This window comes from Xyrauchen texanus, chromosome 49 (genome assembly GCF_025860055.1).
Source record: "Xyrauchen texanus isolate HMW12.3.18 chromosome 49, RBS_HiC_50CHRs, whole genome shotgun sequence".
NCBI classification, from domain to species: Eukaryota; Metazoa; Chordata; class Actinopteri; order Cypriniformes; family Catostomidae; genus Xyrauchen; species Xyrauchen texanus.
The window spans coordinates 20141322-20163793 of NC_068324.1; the positions used below are offsets into that span (position 1 = coordinate 20141322).

Here is a 22472-nt window from a genome sequence, read left to right on the forward strand (position 1 = left end):
AGATTCTCAGTGATTAACGGTTTAAATGCGTCTGTTCTAGGGATGCACCGATCTGATACCTGAATCGGTATCGGCTCCGACACTGAAGCTTTTAGACGGATCAGGTATCTGTCTGCTGAGCCCAATCCCAAACCTATACTGTGTGTTAGTTATGTTCGTTGCTGTCAAGCTCAAAAAATGACATAAAAGAACCATAAAACCACAATTAATGTAGTTCATATGACTCGTGCATTTTATTCAAAGCCACTTGAAGACGTGTGATAGCTCTGTGACTCACAAAAGGCTGTGTTTAATAAGTAAATATATAAAATGCACGTGCAGCTCCAGCGCGTCAGTGATTGGCACAGACTCTGTTGACACAAACACTCGTGGCTATTTATAACCTTCACGCAGAGCACAATATTTGAGCACTTATTAATGAATAACATCTCAGATGTAGATGCTCAATAGCTATATTATACTTATAATATGCATTTAGAACGGCACCGGAGGTGCATTTTACCAGAATTTGAATAAGAAGTGAATTAAACTACTGTGAACTTGCCTACAAACAGACAAACTTACAGGACTTCCTGGAGAATTCAAAATGTCAAAATAAAAGCGTGAGGGTTTAAAAGTTAAAGGTGCACGATTGAGATATATTACTCTTTATTACTATTATAATATATTATTATTTGTTTACAAATTATAATATTTAAGTTGAATGGGTTCCAAAAAAATTATTGTGTGAATGAAAAGTGGACTGATATCTTACAACTAACTTGAACAAAATAGATCTGAATCCTTTAAAGTCCAGATACAAGTTGAAAAAAAAAAAAAAACAGCTTATTTTCTACTGATGACTTATTACTGTTAATTTTGCTGCTACATTATCCAGTATACTAGTTAATAATAAAGTGTTTCATAATAAGCTATACATTTATATTAAAATAATGTATAGTTGTGTTTCTTTACATTTTAAAGAGTATACCCAATTATTTCTAAACAAAAATGTAAAGATATCCTAAACTGATTATGCAAAAAAACGCTGGTATCGGATTGGGATCGTTATTGGCCGATCATTTCCTGGACTGCTGTAATTTCCACCTTTTCTGTTATTCTGTGCTGCATTTGTAGATTTGTATAATATCTTGTAGCGGTTACTAAAATTTGGAATTGCGTGAATGCTTGAACCTGCATTACTTTGATGTCGCAATGCACCTGAGTTCCACTATGCACATGCACACAGATCAGCGTGTCAATCTCACCAGCGTGTTAATGAGATCAATTTTGATCTCATTAACAAATTGTTATTTTGTTTTCCCAAAAAAAAATTGCAATTGGATTAAAACCCCATGACTTTGTACACAGGGCATCCGAATATGCAAACCATGTTCATTTCATTATGTTGTGGTTTGGCTCATTTGAATCAGGATTGTCTGCTATAAGTTACAATATGCCATTTTCCATGTTATGTGTATGTGTTCAGCAAATTATAAAGCATTTTTTAAGAACTTATTGGATAAGCTGTATGCATTATACAATTTTTATTTTTGAACGAAGCCTATCAAGTGAGTGGTAAATAATTTATTAAAAAAAAGCTCTCATGCAATGTCCAATGATAATCTTTGCAATATATGAGATTTAAAAACAATTGTAGTGGGTCGGTCATTTTTGACCAGGAACACAAAAGGTGTTAGTACAAAAGAATAGAACACAAGGGTTTTCTTCAAATATCACAAACATTTTTGTGTCTTTCTGCTTTCAAAGGGTAACCTCTAATGTGCTTTCAACTGACAAAACTAAACAGGATGTCATTGGGATGTAATCATAATATCACTAACATATACACTCTAATGAAAACAGAACGATTCAGGAGAAGGAAAATGGCTCTAGGAAAAGTCAAAGAGGAGGACAAAATGAGAAATCAAAAAGGAAACGGTAATTACCTCGCTGTCCTGTGTGATCTGCACCTGTTCACCCTGTGGCACCTGTGCAATGTGGAGGTGTCCCTGTGGGATCTACAAATGACAAAACAGAATATACTGCATATATATTATGTATAAATAACAAAGAAGTCCTGTCCACTGATAGCCATGCAAATATATCTAAAAATGTACCGGTTGACACATTCCTACTGTTATTCTGTATAGCGTCATACTGCCCATCCTTAACTTGAGTAATCCGAAATAAAACCAAAATTTTTCATTTAAAAATGAACATATATGTAGGCCCTTAAGCATCTCAAAAGATGTTTTATTTGTGCTTTTTCCAGCTCTTTGTGTTTGTTATGATAAGTGAGAAGAAATACGAAAGTACAAAATAGGACTAAGATGTTAAGACAAAGTCCCTTCGCTCATTAAACTTGTATGACAGATCTGTTTAACAGTTTGTTTAAAGAAGGCTAATTTAGAGTTGGACACAATAAACTTTAAAAATAAATTGTGATCTTCAACAGTTTATAATGGATCAGTGTGTTTAGTTTTCTCACTGCTGCCTTCCTCCATCTATCACTTTCTATCTGTCTAAAATGTTAAGGCCTGTTCTGTGTGATGCAACAAAACTTCACACACACTCACACACACACACACGCGCGCACACACACGCGCACGCGCACGCACACACGCACACACACACACACACACACACACACACACACACACACACACACATGTTGTGTTTCCATGTTTTATGGGGACTTTCCATAGACATAATGGTTTTTATACTGTACAAACTTTATATTCTATCCCCTAAACCTAACCCTACCCCTAAACCTAACCCTCACAGAAAACCTTCTGCATTTTTACATTTTCAAAAAACATAATTTAGTATGATTTATAAGCTGTTTTCCTCATGGGGACCGACAAAATGTCCCCACAAGTTCAAAAATTTCGGGTTTTACTATCCTTATGGGGACATTTGGTCCCCACAAAGTGATAAATACACGCACACACACACACACACACACACACACACACACACACACACAAAGATCCGTCATTTAGCCTTAACAGACTGTAGGGGCAAGTGCTGTTAGCAAGCACACACACGCGCGCACACACACACACACACACACACACTCACACCCACAAGCACACACACACACTCACACCCACACACTCACACTCACACTCACACCCACGCATGGACGCGCGCACACACACACACACACACACACACACACACACTCACTCACTCACTCACTCACACAAACACACTTCACACACACACGCTCACTCACACTCACACACACACACAAACACACACTCACACACACACACACACACACACACACACACACTTTAAGCATATTTTAAAGCAAACTGTTATTGTTCTTTAAAAAGAAAAGTCCACATATACACAATAAGCATAGATGACTAGCTAAAATTGAACTAATACTTAGTCACTTTCCTGGAATGAAATTATAAAAATGTAAATACTGTGATATATCCTGTTGAGTACCATATTGGGTCACACATTGTATTACTGCGCATTTGCTTAAAGTCTGTTTAACTTTGTTGCATCGCCACAGTTGTCGTTTCTCAAGTCATCTCATTATTCATTGATGTTGCTTAGATATTAACAATGACAAAAGGTTTTTCAATAAAATGAGCAATTCAACAACAGTGGCCAAAGTTTATAAGTGCATCATGGATGAATCCTGGATGAATTTTTGTTCTTGACACTGTTTATTAAAAAAATGTGTTGCTCAGTAGGTCAGCATTGAAGTGTAAAAATAAAGTGTTAATCACTCACAATGACAACTGTTCCCAAACATTTCATATTTTTTGGCTTTTTGTTTTGCTCATCAGCGATATTGACCCAGAATTGAACAGTAATAGGAATTTAGGAAAGTTAATAACAAAAAATATGTGATATTGGAGTGGTGGTGGCATAGTGGCTAAAGCACAGGGCTGTTAATCAGAAGGTCACAGGTTCTAACCCCACAGCCACCACCATTGTGTCCTTGAGCAAGGCACTTAACTCCAGGTTGCTCCAGGGGGATTGTCCCTGTAAGTCGCTTTGGATAAAAGCGTCTGCCAAATGCATAAATGTAAATGTAAGGAACATTTACATTTACTCAAGTGATCATTCGAGTCCTAAAAAGGGCATGTTATTATTACAAGTTAATATCATACAGTAACAAAAGATGAAAAGTTTATAACAAACTTACTACTCAAGTATTCTTTCGAACACTTAAAAGTACATGTCACTGTTTGCTGTATTTGATGGCTAAAATAATCGATTACTGTATGTGGAATTTACGATTATTTAGTAACGAAAGATGAAAAATCCAATTTAGTAAATGTATAATGAACTTACTATGCAAGTTATCCTTTGAGCCCTAAAAAGTACGTCACTATTTGTTGTAGTTGACAGCTAAAAGAATCAATAACGCGCGAATTACATTTGTGTAATATTAACGAAAGATGATAAGTGTAATTTAGGAAAGTTTATAATGAATTTACAACTCAAGTAATCTGTCAAGCCCTAAAAAGGGCATGTGACTATTTGCTGTAATTGATGGCTAAAATGATTGATTAAGTGCAAGTTACGATCGTACAGAAATGTCAAAGTTTAACAACGTTTATAATAAAAAGATCATTGTTCATTGTATTTGAATATTTATCAATATCTAAATATTGAATTTTACACAAATTACAATTGTACAATAATAACGAATTACGAAAAGTATAATTTATGAAAGTTTATAAGGAACTTACTACTCAAGTGATCTTTCGAGCCCTAAAAATAGGTGGCTAAAAAATCTATTACTCACACGTGACAATCATACAGTAATAACGAAAGATGAAAAGTCTCATTTAAAAAAGTTCATAGCTAACTCACTGATCACTCAAAGCCTAAAAATAAGAGCTCTGAGTCATTGTTTGTCTATTATACGCAAGTAATGAAAATGGAACATTTCAGCAGTCAAAGACTTGACAAAGCTGACCATTGAGTTGCTTCCTCTGAGAATACAACAGCTATAATAGTCCGGTCAAAGAGATATTACACAAACACAATACAGATCCGATTCTTATTCTGACAGACGCCAAGAACTTCTCCGTAGATTTAACTTTCTGGATTGTACATTGTGTATACTAGTTTTGATTGTGCTGTCACAATGTATGCAGATTATGCTTCAGATGGTTAGTGAATAGTATGTATATGTAGCAGTGGAGATGACCTCACACAGCTGTTAAAGTCAGAGATCATATTTAGAGATCATTTCTCAAAAGGGAGCACATGGTTTGGCAGAGCGGAAATTCTCTAATAGAGCTCCATTAAACACTTGCAAGGGACTGTCTCTTCCTCTGAGTAATTATTCGCACAAAAGACAAAGTTTAGGGCAACCCAAAGATGAGATTGGAAGATGTTGGAGAGTGTTGTTAGTTCATCTTAGTGAAATGAATGAGTGTACAGTATATATTTAGAGACAACATGTGTGGTCTTGCAAGTGTGTGAATTACACAATATTTGTTCATCTTCAGGGAAAAATTAAATTGTGTGGTTTGCACCTGCAAAACTCACTGTGATGCAACATTGTTGGGGGAGGTTGCTTGGACTTTGCTATCTGATGGCTAGGGTGTTCTGTGTGGATGCCAGGACATTGCTATGAGGTTGCTAAGGTGTTTTAGGTGGTTTTTGGCACACTTCTATGTGGTTGCTAAGATGTTTTAGGTGGTTTTTGGCACATTTCTATGTGGTTGCTAAGGTGTTTTAGGTGGTTTTTGGCACACTTCTATGTGGTTGCTAAGGTGTTTTAGGTGGTTTTTGGCACACTTCTATGTGGTTGCTAAGGTGTTTTAGGTGGTTTTTGGCACATTTCTATGTGGTTGCTAAGGTGTTCTGAGTTGTTTTTAGTACTATGTGTTTACTAAAATGTTCAAGGAGGTTTTTGGCATGCTGCTTTCTGGGTGGCTTTTGGCACGTTACTATGTAGTTGCTAAGGTATTCTGAGTGGTTTTGGCACATCGTTACGTGGTTGCTAAGGTGTTTTGAGTGGTTTTTGGCATGTTGCTATGCTGTTGCTAAGGGGTTCTGGGTGGTTGCTAAGTGGTTGTTTGGCTTTCAAGTACTTGGGGCAGGTTGCATTAAACAGTTTTGACTAGTCTTACAAGTTAGTTGTCTAAAATTTTGATCTTAACTTTTTTAGTCATTTGCATAAAAACATAGATCTTTCTCATTTAAGACTGAAATGTAAGACAGCAGACACTTAAAGTGCGTTCCAATCCGCAGGGTCCCTACACAGTGTTCACTGCTCCCTACTCACTGAGCAGTAGATATCTAGAACAGGGATATCTGTTGAAGTACCCTGCAAGGTCATCAAACACAGACAACGCTTGAGTCGCACTGATCATGGGGTTCAAGTAAGATGACACAAAAACGTGTGTAAATATATATAAATGTTCAAAAAATAAACTTACATTCATATATAAAAATGAACATATTACATCCACATGTATATATATAAAAATGTATTGTTATAATTTGTATAACATTTTGGGTCACTTATGACTCGTGACACATAAGTTGACTGTTGTTGATTAATTAAAAAATAAATGTTATGTGGTTATTTTATGTGTGACTTCTTAACTGTTACTGTTTAAACTGCTAAGGTTAAAAATGGGCTACATAAGTGCAGACCATTTACCATACGTGTCAATTCCACTTCGGAGGACCCTAACGGTCGATTGGAACGCAGCTAACTTTTGTTTACATTCCATGTTGCATTGGAAAATAACTGTCAGATGAGCCAGTGGTGGCTTCAGTTGAGACACCGTAGAAGATTTTACTTCAGTGATGGTAACACAATTCCTTAAATTTGTTTTATTATCTGGGTTAAAATCACTCAGTTTCTTCATTACAATTGATTTTGAAGAATTCCATTCTTCTAACAGGCAAATATTTTTAGCAAAGGAAAACTGTGTTGAGCACCACTTTCGGCCATTTTTTTAAACTGTTCAGTGTCTGACTTTTCACACAATGCAATACCAATTAGTCTTACTATGAACAAATGTTAGCTTGTTTTTTGCAGCAGGCTTTCTATGGCATCTTTAGCTAGTCAGACTACTTGTTAGACGAAGACTTTAGTTAATGGCTGTGTTTATGCAAATGGCCCCTGATCTGAATCATTCAGACTGAGATGCATTCCAAAAAGTCTGTTCCTAGCACAAATTTGCACAATGAGTAGGGGTTAAATACCAAACAGGTAATAGTCTGTATAATCTGTATAATCTGTATATATATATATATATATATATATATATATATATATATATATATGTGTGTGTGTGTGTGTGTTTAAGTGTGTTTGTTTGTGTGAGTTACTCAATTAGATGACAACAAGATGATACTCACAACTTGCACCTGCCCGTCTTCTCCAAAACGGTGGATCTGTACTTGTTGTGCAGCACCAGCCAGGGCGTAGTGCAAGGCCTGCTGTGTAGAGGTCTCGATAGCCGACGTCTCAGCTGCCGAAACTCCATCTGCTCAAAAATACAATTAAACAACATTATAACACAGTCTGACTATGTAGGTCAAACCAGAAACTAAACAAATCGTTTCAATAACAGAGGTGCCTCAATTGTAACTGCCCAAATTACACACACTTAAGCGAGATGGAGATAAAGGGCAAAAGAATGGGTTCTGTTCTCATTCATGACAAATCTTAGATTTTGTAGCTATCAGACAAACACCCACTCACGTACACCACCTCAGGGCACAGAGTTTGTACGCATTCGAGTAAACGTGAACCCAAACAAATGCAGAAGAGAAACATATGATAAACAAGGCATTCACAGACACGGAGAAACTGAAACGTTTGCATGCATACACACATACACACACACACACACACACACACACACACACACACACACACACACACACCCTGAACTTGAGGAAAATCCCTTCCGACTGCTCTTGGACTTGATCCAGTGCATCTGCCAGATTAGAGTTCATTTATACAATGTAAATGCTCTCAAAATACACAACAAGAGCTCTCGACCTAGCAGCTCAAATACTGTTGTGCCCTAAAACCTAACGTAAACCTGACCCCTAAGTCTAAACAATGAGTATTACCGACACACACTGCAACAGCCCAAACACATTAAATACACACACTCACCGCAGTTCTGATTAAAGGTTGTCAAGTTGTAACTGGCAAAAAAATTGCAGGTATTCATTTACAAGCTTAAGTGATTTTAAATCATGGTGAAAGCATATTTGGAGGCTAATGTTTCCTAGAGGAAAAGTACACAACATGACACTGCCGCTCTGTTTAGTTTTCCCAGACGGAACGCAATCTGACGATCTGATCTCTTGCTTGCGGCTGAAAACTATATAAGATTCAATTTTATGCACCTTAAAGACTCATCTCCAGACCAATTTGTCCATTAACTCGTCAGTTTTCTCTTCTTGGCTGATATTGAGTTTATCAATGCCCAAAAAAAAGAAAATAATTGTGTCTGATAATGAAACAAATATATCTAAAAATACAGTGAACGAATCCATCCATCCATCCATCCATCCATCCATCGTCAACCGCTTATCCTGTGCACAGGGTCGCGGGGGGCTGGAGCCTATCCCAGCTAACATTGGGCGAAAGGCGGGGGACACCCTGGACAGGTCGCCAGTCCATCGCAGGGCCGCACATAGACAGACATACACTCACCTCCACATCCACACCTAGGGCAATTTTTTTGGAGACACCAATTAACCTAGCCTGCATGTCTTTTGGATGGTGGGAGGAAGCCGGAGTACCCGGAGAGAACCCACGCAGACACAGGGAGAACATGCAAACTCCACACAGAAAGGCCGGGGCAACCAGGGTTTGAACCTACAACCTTCTTGCTGTGAGGCGACAGTGCTAACCGCTGCACCACCGTGCCGCCACAGTGATAAGCACACATACTAACAAACATGGCACTGGTAATGTGTGTCAACGAAGACACTTGTTTGACCAAAACATCACAACTTATTATATATACACAATTTTGTCAGACGTGCAGATTCATAGCTAGCACAAGTGATTAAAAATGAAATGGCAATTTGTGCAAACGTAGATTGACATTTGACAGAAACGTTGCTACTTATTTAACACAATTTTGTCGAATCTGTAGCTAAGTAGTTAGCACACATGTTTACAAAACAAGGTATGGTAATGTGTGCCCATGAATAAGATTAATAGCAAAACCATGACTTTGGTAATGTGTACGAAGATGTTCGTTTGACTGAAATGTCGCTGCTTAACGGATAAATTCAAATTTGGGCAGTGGTGGCTCAGCGGTTAAGGCTCTGGGTTACTGACCAGAAGGTCAGGGGTTCAAGCCCCAACACCACCAAGACACCACTGTTGGGCCCTGAGCAAGGCCCTTGAACCTATCTGCTCCAGGGGCGCCGTATCATGGCTGACCCTGCACTCTGACACCAGCTTAGCTGGGATATGTGAAAAATAATAATTTCACCATGTATGTATAATGTGTGACAATTGATCAATTTAATACTTTTTAAAAAATGAGTAGTGATGGGGAGTCAACTCTGACTCAGGACGTTGTGATTGGCTCAAAATAACGAATTGCCATTCTTAAGAATCAATCACATCCTCTACAAATACCTGTTGGTTGGTGGGACACTCATTCATCATGTGCGTTTGAGAGAGAGATAACGCTCGTTCGTGCAAAAGAGAAAGAGATTTAAAAACTTTCGGAAGTTTGAGTAGTATTACATCAATGCAAGGGACAGTGATTGGAGAAGTTGAGTCTTCCAATTTGTCTAGTTCCTATACGACAATGAAATAATTTCCAACCCAGCTTGTTTCTTGTTATTTTCCCTCTTAAAATTGGATATGACCAGCAACTAGGAAGTGACATTGTTACCGGTCATTTTAAGGTAAAGTTACGCAATGTCTATAATTTGAACAGTACTAAAAGTGCGCTGTTATAATAGCAGGAGTTTATGTCTTTATGTCACACATTTTAAAAACTCTTAAGAGAAAATAAAAACTAAATTTAGTGTTCGATTAAAGACTGCAATCTTCACAGGGCCATTGCCAGGACATACGAAATAGGAAGCACTATTAACTTACAGGTAAGCTAGTGATATTTATTCAAAGCAATAACCACACCAAAATATCTTAATTAAACCCATTGCCATTTAAATCCGTTGTGTTCGACACTTTCAAGCTTAAATTTTTCACCGTACATTCCATAAAAAAAGCGATTTCATGTACCATACTGTAATTTCCATTTAAAAACAATGGTCCAAATTAATTATTTTCTAAGCCTATTGATAATTATTGAGGTGAATCGAGCAAGAATATATTCATGATTGTTTTTTCCAAATCCAAACAAATGTTTTTAAGCCACTAACAGTTAGGGTTAGGATTCGGGTAGGAGTAACTGACCAGAAGTTACAGAAAAACTTGGAATCGGACGCAGTAAGCTGTGGAATGAGCGAACTATAAACGAGTGAAAATTAACAATGATTTTTATCATTCCATTGATTTTCCGGGGTGGGGGGTGAATATGCCACTTAGGAAGGTACTATTGGCCACCCCCGGTGATGGTCCTGAATTTTGACACTATCCTGATTCAAAATAATCAGACTCCAATGGCTGGAGTCAGGAAGTGGAGTAAAAAAATCTAAATCAAACCCCCCTAAAAGTGAGCGAACGAAGATGCTCATTTTATGAAAACGTGAAATCTTAAAAATACCCAATTTTGCCGGATCTTTAGCTTAGTGTTTACTACATGTATTTAAAAACATGATATGGTAATTGTGCAAATAAAAATAATCATTTGACAGACACACTCCTGCTTAATAAACATACACAATTTTCTCTGATCTGCAGATTAGCAGTTAGCAAACCAAAATAAAAAACTTGGTATTGATGTGTGTGAACGAAGACACTCGTTTGACCGAAATGTCGCTACTTATTTAATATACACAATTTTGTTGGATCTGTAGCTTAGTAGTTAGTACACATGATATGATTAAAAACATAGTATTGGTATTGTGTGTGACCGAAGACGCTTGTTTGACCGTAACACTGCTGCTTATTAAATAAACACTATTTTCTCTGATCTGTAGCTTAGCAGTTAGCAAACTGAAATAAAAACTTGGTATATATGTGTGAACGAAGACGCTTGTTTGACCGACATCGTTACTTATTAAATATAGGCAATTTTGTCAGATTTGTAGCTTACATTTAACACAAATGTTTAAAAACATGGTATAGTCATTTTTGAAAAGGAAAGCAAACTCGCTACTTTTAAAATCTACAAAATGTTGTCGATCTGTAGCTTAGCAGTTAGCGAACACGATTAAAAACATGGTATGGTAATTTGTGCAGACAAAGATGGCCATTTGACTGACACATCGCCTGCACAATAAATATACACAATGTTTTTCGATCTGTAGCTTAGTAGTTAGCACAGGCGATTAAAAACAAGACAGTCATTTGACTGAAACGTCGCTACTAATTAAATACACAAGTTTCTATGATCTGTAGCTTAGCAGTTGTCGTAGCTTAGCAGTCAACGATAACCAATACCATAAAACTTTTATCTGTGTAAACATTCAATAAATTTCTTATTAAACACTACTTATTGACTATACTTAATCTGTGTAGGTAAGGTAATTTGTGGAACGAAAACAGTTACATGGAATTCTGTCAGATAATTAGCAGTTAGCACACATGCTTACAAAAACGGTCACTTGACTGCATCATTGCTTTTTATTTATATACAATATTGTCAGATTTGTAGTTTAGTGGTTAGTACACATTATTGTAGACATACTACGGTAATGTGTGCAAAAAAAAAAGAAATCAAGTGACAAATGGCTTACTTATAGTTGACTGCATATTAAATAGGATAAAGTATTTTAACATTAAATAAATTACACAATAAACAACAGCAGCACACAAAATGTATTTTCCCAGTTGCCTACACATGTTCATGTGTGCAAGCATATCGTCATAAATGAGTAGGCCTATTTCCCATTGGAAATGCTTTGTTTGTTGTACAGCTTAGGCTGCGTGTTCCTCTTGCCCTGGTTCTGGCTTTTAAAAAGGCCAAGCACCAGGTGGCTTGTTCGTAAACTAATAGTTCAAGCTATCACACTGGGGGGTCATTTACAGCTGAACAGAGACAACTGAAAGAGGCGAAGCAATCATAAGTCCGTGGACCATTGTGGTGTACAATGCAGGATATTTGGGTTAATACGAAGTGGGTCGGAGGTGAAGGCCTGTGGCTCTCGGAGAGGAAGCAAAAATACATGAGGAGTTGTCCTGAGATTAGAACCATCTGTTACTTGTGGAAGCATCATTCACAAAGTCTTTCTCTCACACACAGACATAAAAGTGTGCAAATAAACACATGGGGGAGCACGTGTACACAATGTACACATGTGTTTTGCGCAAATGGACATACAATCAGAGGAACATACAATGCATATACATAGCTAATTCAATGCGAAACTAGCACACCTACAAATCTGTTCTCACACACATTTGCTAACAGCCACACTCAGCATATGTTTATATTCAATTGCTCTTTAGAAAACAAACCAGCTGGAGCCTAGTCACTTGATCTTCAGCGACAAAGTGACCTTTAGTCACTGAAGTGATTTCCAGCAACATGAGTGATATACTGTAAACTGTTTCTGTATGTGTGAACATGGCATTAGCATCCAAATCAGAGAGAGAGACAAATAACCCATACTTTGACCGGCAAGGGTGCATTGATCTGTACCTGAGCTGTTCTGCGAGGCAGGAGTCCGTCGGGAGAAACTTTTGACGGCAAGACTTTGTCCCCTTTGCTTCCGACGCCAAGCGGTGCGACACTTGGAATCGATGCTTTGCTTGATGCGATACCAGTCCGACTCAGTAATAGTGAACTTGTGGAACAGGTGACCTGGTTGCAGACACACATACAGAGACACCCGGATCAGTGAAATAATAATCAAATCAGTCACAGCTTTGAAAAATGGGAGAAAACGCTGATGTAATGATATTTAGTCATGCAATTATGCTGCAAAATAAAAAAGTATTTGCACTTTGCAGCAACAATAAACAACAACAACAGTAATACAGCAAGACCATTTGCTCTTTAAGAGCATGTACCACTAACCACTGCAGGGCTCTGGTTAAGAACATCTACCATTTACCAGTGCAGGGCTAAACAGCTGGCCAGACGGCCCAGGGCCAATGTGGGAGAGTTTTGGGCAATATCTCTAGGTGTCTATTGAGTGATGAAGTCAACAACACAATGGCACATGATGCTGGTGGTTTCTTTACGTGTTGGCGTTACCTAGTGTCAAACAGCGAGACTTGTTTGTGCAGAACAGCACGTAACAATTTGCGATGGAGGTACGCATAATTATGCACACCAGCTCGTTTCCTGACTCAGAACATTAGCGCATTACTTATGGCATGCTGCCTGAATTAACCTACATATGGATGTGACATCAGATTTGCTGTGAATGAGAGGAGGTGAGACACTTCTAATTAGATAATTTGGGGAAAATGTTTCTGGTCAGACATGTTTCTGAAACAAATGAGGTGCCAAGGCTGAAGAACAACCTCAGCTGAGTTATATGAAGACTGAATCTATTTGATTTACAAATAGCAGAACTGAGATTCATTAAATGAGCTCAAATAAACTCAACTGATAAGATCAAAGATAAGATCTTAAACATATCTAAGCAAAAGGCATCGTCTGTTTGTCTGAATCCTAGTCTACAATTTCCATTTAATCTCAGAAGACTGAAAGGAAGGAGGCACAGAAAGAAGTAAGGAAGGAAGGAATATTAGAAGGAAAGGAAGGAAGCTCAGAAAGTAGTAAGAAAACTTGAAAGTAAAGAAACTTGAAAGGTAGGAATCTCAGAAGGAAAGGAGAAAAACCGGAAGGAAGGAAGTGAGGAGTCTCGGAAGGAAAGTAAGGAAGCTTCGAAGAAGTAAGGAAACTCGAAAGGATGTATATATAAATCAGAAGGAAGTAAGGAAGCTCAAGAGGGAAAATAGGAAGCTCAAAAAGACTTCATGAAACCCATAAGGATGTAAGGACACTTGAAAGAAAGAACGGAAGCTTGAAGGAAGGAAGGAAGGAAGGAAGTAAGGAAGGAATCTTGGGAGAAGCGTAAGGAAGCTCAGAAATAAGTAAGAAAACTTGAAAGAAAGAAAAAGAAACTCAAATGGAAGGAAACTCAGAAAAATATAAGGACACCAGTAGGATAGAAGCTAGGAACAAAGAAAGGAAAATCGAAAAGGAAGTAGGGAATCAAGATAGGTAGGTTCCTCTTATGCTGTGTTTATCTGTGTAAATCTGTGTTTTCCCCCTTTAAAAATTATTTTTCTCAATTATCGTGCAGTATGACAAGTTCATAAAACAAAACAAAGTTATATGTTTCAACAATCAAACAAGGTTATATACTCCAATAAATACATCAATTTCAAAAATCTGATTACATCTTTAGCCACTGGCTATTTCATGTTGGGTCATTGCAACTTACATCGAATGCCGTAGATCATGAGTGGGTCCAGCTGTTTCTTGCCGTGTTTGCCCAGGCCGGAGAGGTTGGAGACGGCTTGCACTTCACGGTGGAAAAGGTAGTCGAGCAACGTCAGGGCCATCTTCTCCGCTGTGCGACAGTTGGTGCTGATGTGTAGCATGTCGGCAGGAGACACCGGGCAGCGTACACGCATCTCTGGATTGTTTTCGTCACCCAGCCACGTCCCTGTTGGATAGTCCTCTATAAAGACAGGAGAAAGATTAACTGGTTATTGAGGAAGCAACTGTTGAGTGTGCGAGATAGGAAGTGTAATAACAAAACAAACAAAAAAATTCAAACATACACCTTAGCATCCCCATATGTATTAAACATTGTTTTAAATAGACCAACGAGGTAATGTTATTTTGCTGGCTGACAAGTTTCAGGACTGGGGAGACCAAATGTAGTAGGCTAAAAAACAGCCATGATTTTGAACCATATTAGTCAGAATCGAAATTAAAGGTTTGTGTGAACGCATCCCTCTCAATATCTTTGGTGGTTATGGCCCTGAATTCTCAAGCACTGAAATGCCAGGTCATTCGACACTCAGAGAAAATGCAAGAGTGACCCCTAGTGGACATCACTGGTTTATAAACAAAAACTTGGGAGCATTACTGGTTCCACTTAAGCAAAAAGATGCTGTCTTTATAAGGATAGAAATGTTGGCTTGGTTGAAAATGTTGAAAATGTGTTCAATATGTCCTATACAACTAGGACAGTGTGTGGACAGTTATATTTCCTTGTCACATAAATTGTTCATATCCAGCAAAGCTTTCTCATTATCAGTACTCTCAAGAAACAACATTGTGAATATTGAGCATATTTTGCAGTTGAAGTTATTTGAATTTATCTTTCGCTTAAATATTTGTATTTTCAGTACATGCCAAAGAGTACTTTGCTTATACAATGGCCTCAAAAAGAATTGGGGCACTTAAGCATTAGATAAATAAATACCAATTCAAGTGACATTTCTTTTTAAAGAAGCACAGCACAAGCACACTTTTCAAGCAAAACATTTTCAGTTTAAAATGATAAAACTTTTTTTGGGACAAAATTATTTGGACACTTTCTGCTTGTCAAAAATTAGAGAAACATGTCCCTAGTTAATGTGATTAACTACAACTGTGGTTACTTTATATCCAATAAAAACATGCACATTTACACCAGTTGATTTAAAGCAAATTCCAAGTTGCAACAATGGCTCCAATAAATAAATTAGTTCATCGTTTTCTGGCTTTTATTTTTATTTTTTAAGTTATATAGGTTTGAAACAATATAAGCGTGACTAAATGCTTACAGAATTTTCATTTTTGAGTGAACTATCCCTTTAAATATTTGGGAAAGGAAGGACAATTGGAGAAAATTTGGCACAACAAATTACATAGCTATTCCCTGACAAAATATCATAACGAACAGCTGCAAATTCACATGAATATTTATAGAGCAGTCTTTGAACTAACCAAGCTGACCCAGACGCCATTTGAAAACAACCCAGTCAACAAATAAGAAAACAAAAAGCAGAAGTTAAGCAATCAAAATAGAGCATTTAATACCAGACCTCCTCTAGACCGAAGACATGGCCCTGAATCAGACAGCCAGATGTCTTAAACCAGAAACAGGGGTTGTTGACATCATGTGACATGCATTTTTATGTGTCCGGGAGTAGCCTACGATATACATAGAAAGCAGTGAATTGTCAAAACATATGTTGATTTTGTCTTTAACTATCTTTATTTAAGAATGCAAGAATTTGCTCAAGTAAATGGCGAGACTATTCAGCACTTTGAATAAAATTAGGAAAACATGTTGGTGGCACATTACAATAAGGTTCTATTTGTTAACATTACTAAATGCATTAAGTGTCATGAACAAACAAAGAACAATACTATGGGAATGTTTTGTTAATAGTAGTGGGGCGTGGTTGAGTGCCGATTTGGGAATGGAGAGCAAGATCAGGAGGTGGGAATGGTAAAGATCATCACCTGTCAAAATACACACCATTCAAAATAATAGACGGCAGTCATGGAAATAGCCCACAAAACAAACAACATATAATTTCTATGCACAAAGATGTTTTAAATTAAAAATAATAAACAATAATAGGAGAATTGTGTTTTTTTGGAACACACATTCTATTAAATTGTATTTTTTTTTTTTTTATGCCTGCAAAATTTCCTGTATTAAGGAAAAATTACCAAACAAATGAGCCTGTCTCTGTTCTGTAGATGAAAAAAGTCAGCTAAATGACTTTCTCAGAATGTTCTAGACTTTTTCAAGACTATAAACTACCAGAACTATTTGTCCACTTTCAGAAAATGAGCTTTTGAACATTTTAAAACATTGAAATATTTTAAATCTAACCATCTTTACCTCGGATCGTATTTGCTGAGTTTCTTCAGAAAATGTCAATTGCATTATGACACTAAAATAAATTTTAGCTGATAATTGAGTTCAGTTGGTCGTTAACAGTTGCTGGACAAATATGCGTGGACATAATGCAGTTGTGATGCTTTAGATATTGAATATCAGGAATGTATCATTTGTAAACCCTGATATTACACCACATACATTTTTCTTGAATAGCTGTGCACACTGCACATCGATGGATGGTCCATATACTAAGACTGAAAGTTTCCCCCACTACTTGGTGCAGGTTGCCAGCTTGAACAGGGCCATGACGATTTGCTTTTGGGTCAGAACTGGTGGCAACATGCGATAGGTGCAACATAAGGACCAATATTACAGTCCTATCAGAAGGGCAACTGCTCCCTTTTGATTTCAATTCCTCCTCTTCTGATTGCTTTTATTTGTTAATTAAAATGACAGTAATCGGGCTAATTTCAATGAATTGTCTCAATTATCTCCCCATTTTACCAAAACTTAGGAGGAAAAACATTAGGGACATCTGGGATGCGAATTATCGATAAACACACATTTCTGTAAGAAAACAGCTTCTTTTGCGATAAACCAAAACTTATGCGACTAAGTGGTTTTTTTTTAGGCATGACGTCATCACGCACACCATTTTTATAGATAAAAGGACATTTGAAAGGAAACGGCCAGAAGTCGCAAATGTCGCAAAAGTTTTTTTACGTATTTTCACTTTGTCGATAACAAAATAGCGCGGAAGTTGGATGGAAACTATGACAGTTTTTTAGTTGTAGCACCCCACCCCCTACTGATAAAATTATACTCAAATTTGCATGCATGCTCAAAATGTCCTGTTGACCATGTGAACCTGGGATTCATCACATTTGGACTTTGCATTGAAAAGATATTAGCCAATAAATCAAATCACGCTTATATATTCAACACAATTTGACAAAATTCTGCAATTAACTTCATACGGGTTTATATGAGGGTCTGTAGATGATGTATACCCAATTTTATGCAATCGGACAAACGGTTCAAAAAAGTAGATTTTAGAAATTTCAAAATGTCTGTCTCTAAGCAGCCAATTTTGACCCGGTTGCTAGGGAGGGTAGAGTAACATGGGGTAACCTCCTCGTGGTCGTGATTAGTGGTTCTCGCTCTCAATGGGCGTGTGGTAAGTTGTGCATGGATCACGGAGAGCAGCATGAATCTCCACATGCTGTGAGTCTCCGTGGTGTCAGGCACGATAAAACACATGATAAGATGTGCAGATTGACAATCTCAGAAGCGGAAGCAACTGAGACTTGTCCTCCACCACCCGGATTGAGGTGAGTAACTGCACCACCACGAGGACCTACTAAGTAGTGGGAATTGGACTTTCCAAATTGGGAGAAAAATGGATAAAAAATTTAAATAAAAACACAATCCTCTTCTGAATCTTACCCTCTGAATTCAGAGTGATGAGCGTTACGTTGTTTGCATTCTGAGATGACGGTTGGCCGCTGTTGGACATGTCACTCGTTTCAGAACCGCTTTCCTGGTCCTCCTGAATCTCTTCCTGGACTGGAACCTTCAGCACAATGGTTTTCTGTTTCCCCCGTCCAACAGTACTTCAGCAAAGAATAAAGATCTCCCATGAGACTGTGCATACTGAGCCGAATTTACAGTATTTGCAGACACAATTTCCCCAATTAAAACAAAAGAATATTCGTCTGTTGAATAAATTAAATCCCACCAAAAATGTGTTTGATTTGTGCATAAAACAGAACAGAGAATTTCTTTCATTTCTCTCACTTGCTCAGTAAGTTCTCTAAAGAGTCAGAGGTGTGTGGAATCATCTCCTCTCGTTGTGTCTTCTGCTTCTCTCCACTCACTACGACGTTTGTCTGGGAAACAACACTGAAAGCAAAGAATAAATATTACTACATATACAAAAATGTCTATCTTTATTAAAGTTAGTAAAACGTTTACCTGATAAATAATTAGGGGTGCACCGATCAATCGGCCACCGATCGAAATCGGCCAATATTCGTCTTAAATTCGATCTTTTTTGCAGCATGCAGGGAATCACACATACACTGCTGCTCTAATGAATGAGCACTTGCTCAGCCCTTGATGCATGACACAATGGCTTCTGGAGTGTGATTTGGTGACAATTGTAAGCTTTCAGGAATTTTTTACTTTCAGACATGATGTAATTGAGATGAATAAGCCTGTTTGTTTTAAAAAATGTTTAAGAATTACACCACGTGTATGAATATTCAGCAGCCCATTTTCTAGAGTCGTTACGGTAGATATTCTGACTTGTTCCACAGTGAGCAGGAAGAGGATAAAGAGGCTGCTAACGGATATAAAAACAAATTAAATAGCAAATAAACATTCAAATAAATGATACATGTCGTGAGTCGTGACAATGAGACGTTGTGTTGAGCTATAGAGACTTCAGCTTCACTCCCTTCAACAAGAGCGCTGTCTGCGTCAATCAGACATGTGCGCTCTCAGATGCTCTCAATATCTCATCAGTCACTTGTCTCAGTGCTATTCTGTGAGGATCCCAATTTAAATCAGATAATGTTAGTCACATTACCACTAATAACAGATGTATCTGTTTAACCTTCAATAACGACACCGCGTCTTCGCGCATTTGTGTTAAAACAAGACGCCAAAGACAGTACACAAATCACAGATGTTAATGATTTCTCACTGGAGCAGTTTTAAAGCTTGTAATAGATATAATTGTCTTATTTCTGAATGTATCTCTGCTGTGTGTGATGCTCTCATGGTTTTTACTTGTGTATAAACGGTATCGGAATAGGCCCATTTGTTTGTAAAAAATCGGCAATTGGAATCGGCCATGAAAAATCTCGTGCATCCCTATAAATAATCAAATATACTGCTTAAATCATACTGGCATCATCTTTCGTCCACTCACCAGCGTACTTTGTCGCAAGTCTGAGTGGCTCCAAATGGGGATCCAGCCACCATGGGCACCTGGATCATTGCCGGGTTCTTCCCCATCACTATGTCCAGTTTCTCCACTAACCCTCGACAAGTGGCCTCTAGAACCTGCAGCTTAGCCTCCATACTGTCAAGCCGCTGACAGATAGCCTGACTGATGGATACCAGCAGCGACTGTGAGAAGAAATAAAGAAAAAATCTGCCTTTCACATGTTTCCATGCTAGAATAAGCCATTTATATTCTGTGCAGTATGACCTGATCATCTCTATTAACGTTAATTTGCTACCTTAACTGATGTCTCTTGATTAATGTCCATTCTTGATCGTTTCCTCACAGGTTGGTCAGCTTCTTCATTATTCTCCAGGACATCTAATGTAAAGGGGTAGCATGACCAAAAATGAAACTCCTTTCACAATTGACTTACCATCATGTTGTTTTAAACCCATATGACTTTCTTTCTTCTGTGGTAGACAAAAGGATGTTAGGCAGACATCTCATTTTGTGAAGAAAATCATATGGGCAAAAATGGCACACTTCACCTTTAAGATACTAAAGCTTGTCTTATCAAACCAGGTGAGTGACTGCTGATAACAAAAAAAGTGCATGAGCATGTTTTTGACATGGGGAAGGACTCACCTGCTTGGTGACCCTCATGATTCAAATCTGCCACTGCAATCTGGACTATCTCCACCAAATCTTGCTCTGACATCATTTAAATCTGCATTTCAGGAAGACAGAATTTAACAGGCAGCAGATCAAATCAGGGTTCCCATTGTTTTCAAAGCATAATTTTCCAGGACATTTTATGCGCCCAACAAGTGTAATATTTAAGCAAAAACACTTTTTATTTTGCCGTTTCTGTTTGTTTTTGATGGTAGTTTCTCACCTCCAGATGAGCAGTTTGCTCCATGTCCTAGTGTGATTATTAACCCCCGTAAAATTGTGATGCAGATTAATACATAGTCTGTATGTGCTGCACACTTCAGAGTGCTCGCTGTCTCTGTCATCTCACACACACACAAGAGCTCGCTTGATGATTATGATGAGGTGTTTTCAGTGTATGAGCGGCCGGCTCTACACATTCATTTCGAAGCACGCATCACTTGCAGATTATTAATTTATTCAATTAAATCAGAGACTTTTTAGTTGAATTAACCCACTAGGACATAACATCATTTTTATTTGAGTAATTGTACATTAATTGTACATTCAATCAGTCATTTTTGGCCAAATATTTCATAATCCATGACATTCTGCATTTTATTGCTAATGCCATTTTATGACTAGATTCCGTGTTTTCCGCATACTACATGTGGTAACCGCAGTATAAGCTGACTTCGATCATTGAATTATTGAAAATTAATTCACATACCGAGGTATTAAGTCCAAATCATGACGCTACCAACCCAGTGTGAGTTTTTTTTCTTTTATATCAGTGTTCCGACTGTCATCATTGTCTAAAGTTCATAACTCACAGGGATGCAAACTCATGAGGTTCAAAAAAGTTGAGACGATCACTGATCCACAAACATGTTTTACGGGGTTATTTTTTTTAAAGAATAAGCTAAAAGCACCAATTTAAGCTATTTTAATGATTCAAGTATAGAAAATTATCTGCACAATTGTGCAGAATTAGTTGCAAAAATAAAGGTTACTTTGTTGTGGTTTGCTTCTGTTTCTGTTTATTTCATTTATTAGTTCAGTGACCCCTTCTGAAGATGCCAAATGTGGAGAAAAATGAGCATCTTATGTGTGAGTCGTTGAATCATTTTGAGATGTTCACCACCGAAATCTGCTATGAGACTTTATAGTATTTACGCATTATAAGAACAAAGCAGATCTATAATTTCTATTAAGTTTGTGAACGGCCAAGCATGATTTTTCATCCAAAAGACATCAATAACGGTCTAATAATATTAATGAGAATCAATTACATCTTTACCTTATTTAAATGAGCATGTTAAATTTACTGTCGGATGTTTAAGCAATATAAGAACAAAGCACATGTACTGTATCATTTTCCTACAGCGTTTAAACTGCTGAGCATGACTTTATCAGAAAAGATAACAATAACAGCATTGTTGAGTCGTCAATGCTCTGTTCAATTCCAGCAGCGGCGCTTTGCCCTCTACATGACAAGCGTTGCAGAAAGCATCGTGGAGGGGAGAATTTATGAGTTTGCCACATAATAAAGCGAGAGATGTGCACAATAAACATAGAAAACATGTATTTGGAAGAGAAAAAACAAGAGGACTCGTTTATGTTGAGGTCTTAGCATTTGTTTTGGTAAATGTAATTACTGTAGTTCAATAAATGGGGTCTCTGGATACTTGGAAACGATAAGGTAATCAGGGCTGGACTGGTAATCTGCCATACTGGGCATTTTCCCGATGGGCCAACACACTTTGGGGCCGATCAGGGGCGGACTGGCCATTGGGAGAACTGAGCGGGCCGGTGAGTCGTCCGCGAAACGGGCTAAATGGGCCGCGATAAGCTAAATGAGCCACCACGTTATGCAGAACGGACCACAAAACGGCTCCACGATATGCACGATAATGACAGCGAACACCGCCCCGCCAACAACTTTTTGGCCAGTTGCTATGTA

The 22472-nt window shown here is 37.8% G+C and overlaps 1 protein-coding gene across 1 annotated transcript in view; it reads right to left on the minus strand.

Moving 5' to 3' along the window:
• The window catches only part of banp (BTG3 associated nuclear protein), a 73720-nt gene that overhangs the window by 44769 nt on the left and 6479 nt on the right, over positions 1–22472 (minus strand). Inside the window, exons 2-10 of the mRNA XM_052122592.1 lie at positions 20504–20585; positions 20154–20236; positions 19841–20040; positions 18703–18807; positions 18352–18518; positions 14497–14736; positions 12738–12899; positions 7342–7469; positions 1929–2000 (exon numbers count right to left, since the gene is read on the minus strand). Coding sequence (XP_051978552.1) covers positions 1929–2000; positions 7342–7469; positions 12738–12899; positions 14497–14736; positions 18352–18518; positions 18703–18807; positions 19841–20040; positions 20154–20236; positions 20504–20579 — 1233 coding nt within the window. The 5' untranslated portion in view covers positions 20580–20585. The remainder of the gene's footprint in view (positions 1–1928; positions 2001–7341; positions 7470–12737; positions 12900–14496; positions 14737–18351; positions 18519–18702; positions 18808–19840; positions 20041–20153; positions 20237–20503; positions 20586–22472) is intronic.